The sequence below is a fragment of the Petromyzon marinus genome, chromosome 13 (genome assembly GCF_048934315.1).
Source record: "Petromyzon marinus isolate PM22_M1 ecotype Great Lakes invasive population chromosome 13, UKy_Petmar_22M1.pri1.0, whole genome shotgun sequence".
Lineage (NCBI taxonomy): Eukaryota > Metazoa > Chordata > Hyperoartia > Petromyzontiformes > Petromyzontidae > Petromyzon > Petromyzon marinus.
Window position 1 is genome coordinate 8,156,771 of NC_133679.1, and position 12,496 is coordinate 8,169,266.

The 12,496-nt window shown below is 41.9% G+C and overlaps 1 protein-coding gene across 8 annotated transcripts; it reads left to right on the forward strand.

Annotated features, from left to right (window-relative positions):
- The first annotated feature begins 521 nt into the window (after positions 1 to 521).
- Positions 522 to 11,649, forward strand: APH1A (aph-1A gamma-secretase subunit). 8 transcript variants are annotated; one of them, XM_032953339.2, is made up of 8 exons: positions 522 to 631; positions 1,081 to 1,264; positions 3,072 to 3,242; positions 6,273 to 6,346; positions 6,650 to 6,772; positions 7,296 to 7,423; positions 8,279 to 8,402; positions 9,664 to 11,649. In XM_032953339.2, the coding sequence occupies exons 2-8, from the start codon at positions 1,152 to 1,154 to the stop codon at positions 9,681 to 9,683; spliced, it is 753 nt and encodes a 250-aa protein (XP_032809230.1). In that variant the 5' UTR covers positions 522 to 631; positions 1,081 to 1,151; the 3' UTR covers positions 9,684 to 11,649. The 8 variants fall into 8 exon arrangements, with proteins under 8 accessions (XP_032809230.1, XP_032809234.1, XP_032809229.1 ...); XM_032953343.2 differs by having other exon boundaries at positions 548 to 631; positions 1,078 to 1,264; XM_032953338.2 differs by lacking the exon at positions 522 to 631 and adding an exon at positions 638 to 977 and having other exon boundaries at positions 1,078 to 1,264.
- Positions 11,650 to 12,496: the final 847 nt, after the last annotated feature.

Sequence of the window (12,496 nt, forward strand, 5' to 3'; positions counted from 1 at the left end):
TGATGCGCCGATAACGGGCCTCCCTCATCACGTCATCGCGTAACAACGTGGACTTTTATATTCTTGGTTCTTTCGGTAAAGTCACGTTGAAGGGAAATAATAAAATATATAAAACAATAAAATTCTCACGACGTTTCGACTGCAACACAAGCAATCATCATCAGGTGTTCACACCTGATGATGACTATGTGAACACCTGATGATGACTGCTTGTGTTGCAGTCGAAACGTCGTGAGAATTTAATTGTTTTATATTTTTTTTATTATTTTATTGTTCCCCTTCAACGTGACTTTACCGAAAGAACCAAGAATATGAACCACTGCAGTCACGAAAGCTTTAAATCAAAATTTAACGTGGACTTTGTACTAACGTGCTGATGCACCGATAACGGGTGCGTCTTTGCGTCATCACGTAACACAACGTTGACTTTTCACTGAACGTGATGATGCGAAGATACGGGCCTGCGTGATTACGTCATTACGTAACAACGTTGACTTTGTACTGAACGTGATGACGCGTAGATAACGGACGCGCGTCATTACGTCATCACGCACGCCTACGGGTCGCGCCTTGTTGCTGTCTGCGATTTGTTTTGTTTTCGCGAAGCGGAAATTGACGCCCGCACTTTGACGTGAGTGGGCGAGTCCCATCGGAGTTCGCACAAGTGCGCGTTCGTTTTAACGTTTACCCCCAGCGACCGCATGTGTCGAAGCGCCGCGACGTTAAGAAACATTACATCTCACAGCGCGCGTAGAATAAAGATTTAAGACGGGCCTCAGGCGGAGTGCAGATCTGCGTTCCGAATCGCTTTGTCTGAGAGACCCGTCAGGCCGCATCCTCTCAGCGCCTCTATTGTAGTAAAGTATTTTACATCACGAGCCACGTACACTACTAAACAGACGTGCTTTTTTTTTGTACCAGCGTTATTAGCCCCGTGTCGCCTTCACTCGCGTCGATGAGAGACTCGGAGCTGTGAGGTGATTTTTATTCGCGGTGGTGGTTTATAGAGGATCTCCCTTTCTCTTACTGCTAATGAATGTTGTTCAACCTGTGTCTCACTCTGAACAACAACAACAGCAGCAGGGACAGCGACGTGGATCTTCACGGACGGACAACCTCGAGGATTTTGAGAGCGCACTCAGAACAAAGCCATGCCGCTGGCGACTTTTTTCGGATGTACCTTCATCGCTTTTGGGCCGGCATTTGCGCTCTTCATCCTCACGGTGGCAAGAGATCCTCTCAGGGTTATCATCTTCATCGCAGGGTCCGTGCGCCTGTTGCGTGCTCTCGCCCCTCTCTCGTCTCTCTAGGGGGTTGCTTGTTGCGCCTGATGTGAATGGTTTGGGTTTGTTGAGTGACGTTTAACACGTAGGCTTTCGCGATCAATAGTCTTAATATAGGGGTTTTTTTGGGGCTGGATCGCGTAAATGTGTCGATACAACCGATTAGTAAGGTTTGTCACGTAAACAGAACGTGCCAATTCGTTACTAGTACAGCACTATCCGGCGTGTTGGAGAGCAAATCCACAACATTTACAATCCGAGTACGACGTTTCGACAGTAATTACAACTAGCATCATCAGGCGGACAGCCAAATTTGGGCAGCCAGACGTCAAATCTGGCTGTCCGCCTGATGATGGTGGTTGTAATTACTGCCGAAACGTCGTACTCAGATTGTAAATGTGGATTTGCTCTCCAACACACGGTATTGCTGTTCTAGTAACGAATTGGCACGTTCTGTTTACATGACTACCCTTACTAATTGGCTGTGTCGGGTGGTGGCGGGTTTAACGACACATTTCTATTTACGAGATCCAACCCAGAAAAAACGTATATTATGGATTATTGTGAAGGTCTCTTTATGGGACCCCATGAATGTCCAGGTGAGAGAGGGGATTGAGGTGAGTTGTTTGTGAGACCAGGTATGAGGCCACTGAGACCAGTTAGTCTCTTGTAACATGAATGTTAACATATCATATTAAACTTGTTTTATGATATGATATTAGAGGTTGTAAGCCTACATTGTGCAGCAAATGCTTTCGTTGGTACTATGCTCCCACATATATATGCTCCCCCACCTGCAACAACACCTTCAGTGCTAGCACGCTGCGGTCTGTACCCGGTGACCTAATTTATGTTTGCGGCCACTGCTAACATCAGTGGCGAATAGTAACGGAGCCGGCTGTGGACCAACCTGCACTACTCATTGTGGAGAAATAGGATAAACCTCCACAGCCCGCTTTGCTTGACGAGGCCCTAATCCGGCAGTTGATTGACAGATGGTTGTACATATATACAAGGGGTTTAAGACCAGGAGTCTCTTTTAGCCTGAATGGACTTGTTCATGATATAGATTTACTTAACACGTAGATTTTTTTCGCCAATATTTCGATTCATAATTGTTCTATGGGTTAGGCCACGTCATCTGGATGTTATTCGGAATTCCTATAGTCTTCCTAAAGATGCTTAACAGTCACAAGCGAAATGTATTTCATTACAGGCTAAAACTGTAATTGTCGCATTAAACGTTTGTGCAAGTGACAATTACATCCAGTACATTTGTTTGCCCGTGTTGGATGGTGGAGGGTCTTAGGGCAGAAATGTGGCAGATTAATTTCATAGCCTAACCCAAAAATCTATAATAAATTAGACATAGATTGAGAATACCTTTTGGGATGTTTGTCCGATTCCATTTCAGTGAGTTTTATGTGTGGGTGGAAACCGAAGTACTGTACCTGGAAAAAACACATGGATAAGAGTTGATAACACTCTTAAGATCTAAACATATTGTTGATGAAGTTACTGTACTTTTGGTACTGCCATTCCTGACCACCTTGCAGCCCAATGGGTTTCAGAGTTTGACAGATCCACACTCGGTTTAACACGTAGGCTTTCGCGACCAATATCCATAATAGGGTTTTTTTGGGTTCACCAACACTTGCATTTCAGGTTTGTGCCACCACATTTACAGTTAAAAGGTTTTCCAGTGAAGATATTTAGGAGTTACATATATCTGATTGCTGTGCACAATTTCACTTCTCTAAAATGAGAAACGTGCATTTTATTTTTCAGGGCCTTCTTTTGGCTAGTCTCTCTGCTCTTATCATCGCTGGTGTGGTTCATCGCCACGAAGGCAAGTGATCGAAAGAATGAGGAGCTGCAGCATGGCCTGCTCATCTTCGGCGTGCTGCTCTCCGTGCTCTTCCAGGAGGTCTTCCGATATGGATACTACCGCCTCCTGCGGTGCGTAGAGCCTCCCCGGCTCTCTTCCGTGCACCGATCCACCACGCCCTAACAGAGAGCAGCTTTAAACCAGGGCTGGGGGGTACCTATAAGGACCTTAATCCGCTTCACGCAGCCCCTGGCCACAGAAGGCCTACCACTTCGAAACAGCCTGTAAACAATAGTTTTCTGTCATAAGCATCTCAACTACACCATTCAGGTACGCGAGGGGAATTAATATTTTTGACCTGACAATTTTTTAGCATGGTCGGCTGGCCACCTGTTAAATTTTCAGTCATTCTGAGTACACAGTCAATGCAAATAGTCCTAGTGTGATCAAAGTTTAGCGTCAAATAATGTGTGGCCCTCTTATGGTGCTCGAGTTGTGAGATTTGCTTGGGGCGAATTTCACCTGTAAATGTTCACTTTTGCAGGTTGCAACAGGATAGGTCCCTGAATCTTATTTCTGTTACTTTTTGTGCATATTGAGTGGATTTAAGTAAAGTTACTAAAATGGTTTTGACCGTATATTGTGAATACTGGGTCATTATTAATTATAAATACCATAATAAAGGAACTAAAATCATGGTTTGGGTTATGGCCATTTAAAAATTGAAAGGCAAAGTTAAGGAATACAATGTCAGGAATTGCTTTGTTTTGAATTGTCATACCAAGAATTTGTCTTCAGTACCTGACACTGGATACTGGAACAGATGGCTACATGAAGGGGATTACAGTGAGATAGGGAGATTTGGGACATGGCTGTATTCAGGATGTGAGTTTTTGCATTTGTGGGTTTAAAACATTGTTTATTGCAGTTTGGTGAATGTTTATTTTTTTTTATAGCACCTCTTCCTGTGCCAGCCGCCCGAGCAATGTGTTGTACAGTCCCAGTGGCAGGTTTGAACAACAATTAATGCCAGTCACGTGATGCATGTAATGCAATAAATCGTGTTATTTTAACCACATACATACAGTGAGGGAAAAAAGTATTTGATCCTCTCTTGATTTTGTACGTTTGCCCACTGACAAAGAAATGATCAGTCTATAATTTTAATGGTAGGTTTATTTGAACAGTGAGAGACAGAATAACAACAAAATAATCCAGAAAAACGCATGTCAAAAATGTTATAAATTGATTTGCATTTTAATGAGGGAAATAAGTATTTGACCCCTCTGCAAAACATGACTTAGTACTTGGTGGCAAAACCCTTGTTGGCAATCATAGAGGTCAGATGTTTCTTGTAGTTGGCCACCAGGTTTGCACACATCTCAGGAGGGATTTTGTCCCCCTCCTCTTTGCAGATCTTCTCCAAGTCATTAAGGTTTCGAGGCTGACGTTTGGTAACTCGAACCTTCAGCTCCCTCCACAAATTTTCTATGGGATTAAGGTCTGGAGACTGGCTAGGCCACTCCAGGACCTTAATGTGCTTCTTCTTGAGCCACTCCTTTGTTGCCTTGGCCGTGTGTTTTGAGTCATTGTCATGCTGGAATACCCATCCACGACCCATTTTCAATGCCCTGGCTGAGGGAAGGAGGTTCTCACCCAAGATTTGATGGTACATGGCCCTGGCCATCGTCCCTTTGATGTGGTGAAGTTGTCCTGTCCCATTAGCAGAAAAACACCCCCAAAGCATAATGTTTCCACCTCCATATTTGACGGTGGGGATGGTGTTCTTGGGGTCATAGGCAGCATTCCTCCTCTAAACACGGCGAGTCGAGTTGATGCCAAAGAGCTCCATTTTGGTCTCATCTGACCACAACACTTTCACCCAGTTGTCTGAATCATTCAGATGTTCATTGGCAAACTTCAGATGGGCATGTATATGTGCTTTCTTGAGCAGGGGGACCTTGCGGGCGCTGCAGGATTTCAATCCTTCACGGCGTAGTGTGTTACCAATTGTTTTCTTGGTGACTATGGTCCCAGTTGCCTTGAGATCATTGACAAGATCCTCCCGTGTAGTTCTGGGCTGACTCCTCACCGTTCTCATGATCATTGCAACTCCACGAGGTGAGATCTTGCATGGAGCCCCAGGCTGAGGGAGATTGACATTTCTTTTGTGTTTCTTCCATTTGCGAATAATCGCACCAACTGTTGTCACCTTCTCACCAAGCTGCTTGGCAATGGTCTTGTAGCCCATTCCAGCCTTGTGTAGGTCTACAATCTTGTCCCTGACATCCTTGGAGAGCTCTTTGGTTTTGGCCATGGTGGAGAGTTTGGAATCTGATTGATTGATTGCTTCTGTGGACAGGTGTCTTTTATACAGGTAACGAGCTGAGATTAGGAGCACACTCTTAAAGTGAGTGCTCCTAATCTCAGCTTGTTACCTGTATAAAAGACACCTGGGAGCCAGAAATCTTTCTGATTGAGAGGGGGTCAAATACTTATTTCCCTCATTAAAATGCAAATCAATTTATAACATTTTTGACATGCGTTTTTCTGGATTTTTTTGTTATTCTGTCTCTCACTGTTCAAATAAACCTACCATTAAAATTATAGACTGATAATTTCTTTGTCAGTGGGCAAACGTACAAAATCAGCAGGGGATCAAATACTTTTTCCCTCACTGTATACCATATGCAATAAAGGAGTGAGATTGCAGGTTCACATTGAACAACGAATGCAGCGGTGGATTCATGAAAGGGCTGTATTTGTACATTCTTTGTTTACTACATTTAGTCTTTAATTTGTCGAGCCTTTATTAATTTTTATGAATATAAACATAGAAACTGACTGCTTTGGTTTAAATAAATTACAAGTGAAAATGTGCACATGTTGTTATCCACTTGAGCATCATTTTAGTGTATTTATTTACAACACATGCCGCCAACGTACCTAGCCACGAAGAAATAATTCACTTTGTAGGTTAGATGATGTCTCAGTGTCTCAAGCTATTTACAAGCGTTTGATGATTACATAATTGGCAACACATTAGTAAAACTAATTATAAATACTGGATGTTCCATGTCAGGTAAATGGAAATCGAATTGCAGCTTGCTGTTAGTGTATCGCTAGCATGGTGGTTAATGAGTCTTTCCTTATCTGTGTAGGAAAGCTCAGGATGGCTTGGTCACATTCAGCCAAGACAATAGGCCTCCCATCAGCATGCAAGAGATGGCGTATGGTAAGGCACTGTGTTTATTTTTATTCATGAAAATTAGAGCAGATGTTGCTTTAACCCTTGATAAAACAGTGTTCACATCAAATACAAATTACACGCACATCTTATGTTTAAGTTAAGAGATAAACTAAAGCAATATGATATAAGACAATATAAACTCGACGAAAAGAATCGATCCTTGAATCGAATCCTGGTCCCTGAATTCTGACATTGCATTGTATTGCGGGATCAACCATTCCAAGCCTACTAAATGAGTAAGATTACTTGCCTGTATTTTCATGAATTTAAACATGCCCATCCCTGCAGTGGCCGGCTTGGGATTTGGAATAATCAGTGGGGCTTTCTCGGTCGTGAACATCCTGGCGCAGTCGATCGGGCCTGGAACTGTCGGGATTCGCCAGGACTCTGAGTACTTCTTCCTCACTTCGGGTGAGATCCTCTGACATATACCTGCGAGCACTACGGGACAAGTTAACAGCACCTCCGGCGCAATGCGTTGTTCACCAATTAACCAGCAGGTGGCATGAGCATGCTTTGACAGCGCATTTCCATCCAAACAACGGTTAATTCTGAACTATAGCTGCCTAAATCGCTATCTTTTGGCATTCTTGCAAGACCTGCAATTTCTTTGTTGGGTAATTTTTTTCTTGATATTCAGGTAATGATTTGCCTTTAAAACACGCGTGTGTTTGTGTGTGAAAGTGCAGTGGTTTGTGTACTGCGCTTAGTTACAGAGACCTTGCTTCGATACTTGAAATCTGAAAGCTGTCTAAGGCCACCCATTGCTCCACTCAGCCTTAAATGAGTACCTGGTGTGGTGTATAAAAAACACTGAAGAGGCAAATGTGGCTGGGCATAGTGGTAGCCACACCACACCCGGACTCTTGTGGGTGCTTGTGAACAATACTTGTTATCTGGTTAATTGGGGGATCTTTGTTGCGTGTGTGTGCAGCATTCCTGACGTTGGCAGTGATTCTTCTGCACATGTGCTGGGGTGTCGTGTTCTTCGACGGTTGCCAACAGAGCCGCGTTTGGGCCGTGCTTTTAGTCATTGCCTTGCATTTCCTCGTCTCGTCCATGGTTAGTTGTTTGCAAGGATGCCATCATCACTTCCTCACCACCAACTCACCTACAATTAGTATTGCCAGTTTAATAAATAGTGAATACCTAAATAGGTACAGTTAAAATATTCTGTATTTGCTTACGCTGTCGACAAACGTCTACCCATAAGTCGGTCACTATTTGCTTTGAATAGTTGTGCACACTTACAATTGAGTGACTTGCAAGTGACGTTGGTGATTTACATGGAAATTAATCCCTGTGAAAGGCACCCACCTGGCCAAATATTGGGTAAAAGCATTTAGATCATGATCGTTTTTGAATTCGTAATTAAACTCAGACAAGTTTCCTGCATAATACAAAGAAATTGATTTGGTGTTCTCTACTAAACAGAGGGTGGAGCTGTGGAGCAGTGGTTAGAGCACTGGACTTCGAACCAAGTAACCCGAGTTCAATTCCCGGCCATGGCTAACGTCATTGGCAAGTGATATCTGAACCAGTCCTGAGCCCCCTTCCCCCCTTCAACCCACACTGACCATGTTAAAGTATGGCTAAACAACCTCTATGACTGACACAAGTGTGAGGTGGTCTTCATCGAGAATCAGATTGACAAAGGGCTGTCCACTATATTGTTACTATGATCCATTTCACCTATATAAATAATTTTTAAAAGACAGCTTTTAGTCTGTAGTCAAAATGAAACGATCACATCATGCAGTTGGTCTTCGTTTAAATTGTACCTAATATTGCATATATGCATAATCCAAACTGTATGCAGCTGATGCCTTCATCCATAGTGCGTTGACATCGGGTTGTGTGTTGCTAATCAAGTTATTCGGCTGAGGTGACCGATTTGTGTGCGCATTTGTGCGGCAGACATTCCTGAACCCCGTGTACGCGGGAAGCCTGGTGCCTACGTACGTGGTGCTGGTCGGAATGCTGCTGTGGGCATTCGTCGTAGCTGGAGGCACCCCGGAGAGCCTGCACCGTGCCCTCACCTGTAAGGGTTTGGATTATGGGCTCACCTCCGTTCTCATGCTGGATTGGTGCGGTGTGAGAGGTTGCTGTGAGCAGTTATGTTTAAACTACACACTACTCGAACATAAAATGATTACCGTACAATTGTGTTAAGTTTAACACGTAGGCTTTCGCGACCAATATCATCCATAATAGAGGTTTTTGAGTTAGATCGTGTAAGTATTGTGTGAAGTTGGCATGAACTCTACATGCCAAGCGGCTGTTCCTGAATACCGAGCATGTGTTGTATTCACACATGCATTGTGTTGTAGTTATCACATTATTCAAGTACTTTGAGCCGACTCTCAAACACCGTTTGAGAATAGGCTCAAAAGAAAGCTGTCTCTAGTGTGGACCAATCAGTTTCAAAGACAATGCATATATTATCAGAGTACGTTTTTTTTTTGTATTCTGACCACAAATATTGTGGGTTAATGCAGACATGATTCCTTGTAAAAGGTTTCAGTTTGGTGTTTTAACATATTAACACCTGTTTTGTTGCCAGAAAAAACGGGAGACACTATTCTCATGTGTTTATGTCCTTGGTTTAAGCACATTGTGTACTTGCAATGAAAAATTACCCAGACAGCATGGTGAGTAACCATCATCTGGGCAGTGGATTGATAAAAAGGGCTGTATAACATGTACATGAGTATAATGCACTCAATGATTTAAGAAAATAGTCATATTTTTGCGACTCAATACATGGATTTCATGCTGCAGACACAGTACATGATATGTTGGTGGCAGTGTAAAACCGTTAATGCTCAGAGGTAATGATAGTTTTTAACTATTGACAATTTTATTTTAGATTTACAGAGTAAAACCAAAAAATCTACAGCTTTAACGACTTTGCAGGGTATTACAAAGTCAGCTACTGTCTAATTATTTAATAGTATGGCACACTTAACATCACAGGATTGATTGAGAGGCTGTCATCAATTTACAGCCCCCACGTGCCTACTTAAACTGCTGGCTGGTGTTCTTGTATCCATCATAATATGCACAGACACCCACTTCTGTGGTGAATTTAAAGGAAAGATCGAGGCTGTTTGTTAATGTGTTGATTGATTTATGGTGTTTATTTAATTACTGCAAAATCTATTTTATCACAACATTGCCATCGGTGCAGTGTCCAGGCACTATGCCGAGTGGTTTAGCACTTCTAAACATGCATTGTTGACCACCTGGGGCGCTAAGTGGGCCACATTCCTAACAGTGCTAATATTCACACTCATTCACAGGCAGCAAGGAAGCTGATTGATCCAGACATGAAAAGTACGGAAAGATGGAGCCCAGGATGGTGACTGCTATGTGCAGCTTTCAAAGATGGAATGCTCACAAGAAACAGGGTTGAACACAAGAAAATGTACTAAATATATTCTGGACACTTGGTTTTGTATAAAAAGACAACATAGTAAACGCATATTTTGCAATGGTCTTTTTGCAGTGTAAATGTTTCCACATGGCTTCTGTCAAGAGACAGCGTTACTGCTTTAGATGTCTAATCGAGCAGCAATAAAGCACAACACAGTTTTGGTGATGGCAATTATAGTGAAACTATTTTCTGAAAACAAATGGAAGATATTTGTATTGCTATTGCAGATTGTATTCTGACATTTGCAAGTTACATAACGAAAAATATATATTTCCAACAAAAGCAACAATCTAAAATACTTTTTTAAATCCAGGTTTAGTTTTTGTATTTAAGTTTTTCTGGGGCTTAAATTCTTGCCACCTCGGTTCTCCATGAACCATGCTTGCCAATTTGTAAACTAATTTTATTTCTTAAATCCCTCATTTGAAATCATTTTTAGTTGTCATGATAATGATTAAGAGGATTAATTTGTCTACTTGTTTTGAAATAAAACAATGCGATTCATCTTTTTTTATATTGTACAGAAGTTACTACGAGCGATGTGCTTTATCTGTAACACAGGTTTCGCTTACCAGCAGTGGCATTTTTTATTTTGGGCAGGGAAATAGTGTGGGGCAGTAACATAGATTCAAGGCTGTGTTGGCATTCACTGTATTTCATTCATTGTTACCTTTGTCGTGATCACTGTATTATATTATTTTTGCATCTCTTAAATATCTTCTTGGTTCTTTCGGTAAAGTCACGTAGAATGGAAATATATTTTATTTTTATTATTTTATTTCCATTCTACGTGACTTTACCGAAAGAACCAAGAAGATGAATCCCTGCAGTCACGAAAGCTTTAAGTCGAAATAAAATATCTTAAATACTTTATACACAGGAATAGCACAAGATCTAAAAACGAGTGATGTGTTTTGATAACAAAGGGTGTTCATTTTCCACACGTTGAAAGCATTGTACAACACCGCATTGTATAATATTGCATGAAATGTATTGCAGGATCATTTAACTATTTTTTTTTATATTGGACCACAGGTGTTACAGGTGTTTAACTGCCTTGCGTGACACTTGATGTATTTCTGCAAATAAAGTGGTTCAGTATTGCATCGGGACCTCGTAGCAATATACATATCAAGGTGTGCGACGTGCACAGAACAGTGCAAACACCTGTTCGATGCTGTATATACTTTTTGTCGTTATTAATTTTCGTCTCAGGACCATTTTCAGGAATTTACTGCTCCGCGGGCAACGACTTCCTGTTTACAGTTCTAAACGATGGCTGTGTTCCCCGTAGTTCTACCGGTGAACTAGAACAAAGAAACATTGACCGTGCACAAAAGTTTGAAACAAAAAAAACAACCCCAAAGGGACAACATTTATTTAATGAGCGGTGTTTTTGCCGATGTCTTCTGCAGTCCGATAATTGTGTGCTCACGCTGAATGCTGCAGTAAAAAATTATATCGAAAGGTACGATGCATTGCCATTCACGTGCTTGGGGAATTCTACTTGTCTGCTTGTGGGGGCCTTGGTGCTTTCCTTTCGCATTTGGATGTCAACACTGTAAGTTACAATTCTGGTTCACCTGCCACCTGGTGAAGGATTTAATCACGGTGTGAAACTCGCTCTTGTGAGCTTTTCTGTCGGAGGACTTTACCAAATAATCTTGTTATAAAGATTTTTTGATGCGAATGATTCAAGAACAAACGTTACCTGGTTAACACATTCCTTTTGCTGTTATACTTTCACATTGTAAAAAAATGCTAAATGAAATAATTCTCTCAAACGTTTTTCTACATATGTGCACAACTGCCTTATGTAAGCTTTTTGTTAAATAAAGTAAAAGCAATTGTGCCTTTTCGTATAAGTTATTTGTATGTCCTGGTATATTGTCCGTCCCCGCACCTCCAATTAGCACGGTTGGCTACGTGCCGTGCGAAAGAAGTTCAACATACACACATGACCTAACAATGATTTAAATAAATTAAGGGTGTGTCCATGGCTCAAATGTTACACCTGCTTCAGCAGTTGTAGTTCACTGCCAAACAATTGTCACATCTTATTGTGTAGTTAGTGCCAGAGGACCCACTTTTACCATTGAATATGCTGTATACGTCAGTGATTGAGCATGTGAGAAAAACTTTCATGACGCTCAACAATCTCCCAAAAAATTATGGCTGCAGTGGACATAGTTTATGCCAGCACAGGATTCATTGAAATCTTTATTATTCCTAGATTCAAGGTAGATACACGACTTTTGCAGGACACAGGAAGCCTGACACCCGCAAGCCACAACGCTCCCAACGCACGGCCATATTTTCAAGGCCATAAAAAAAAGTCTGGCTATTGGCTGAGGTGTATGATACTGTGTGAAGCCCTTGGGGTAATGTTAAATATTAAGTTGTGATAAATTATGTAGGAACACGCATTCCTTTGCTGTCCAGGCACATATCTAGCATCTCAGGCACTGCGTTCTTAGTCCAAACACCTTTCCACCGTCCCTTCTAGCGGATGTATCCTGACCAAGCCCACTTACGTTTTATTAAGAGTCAAAGTGATGTCTCTATGTATGCTTGGAACTCCGCCGAGAGACGGCAGAACACACGGACGATGTGCAGCCTGAATATTTGATTATTCAGTTGCCACTGTCCTATGATTTTCACACAGAATTTGTTGGCCACAGCTGACGCACAGATAAATC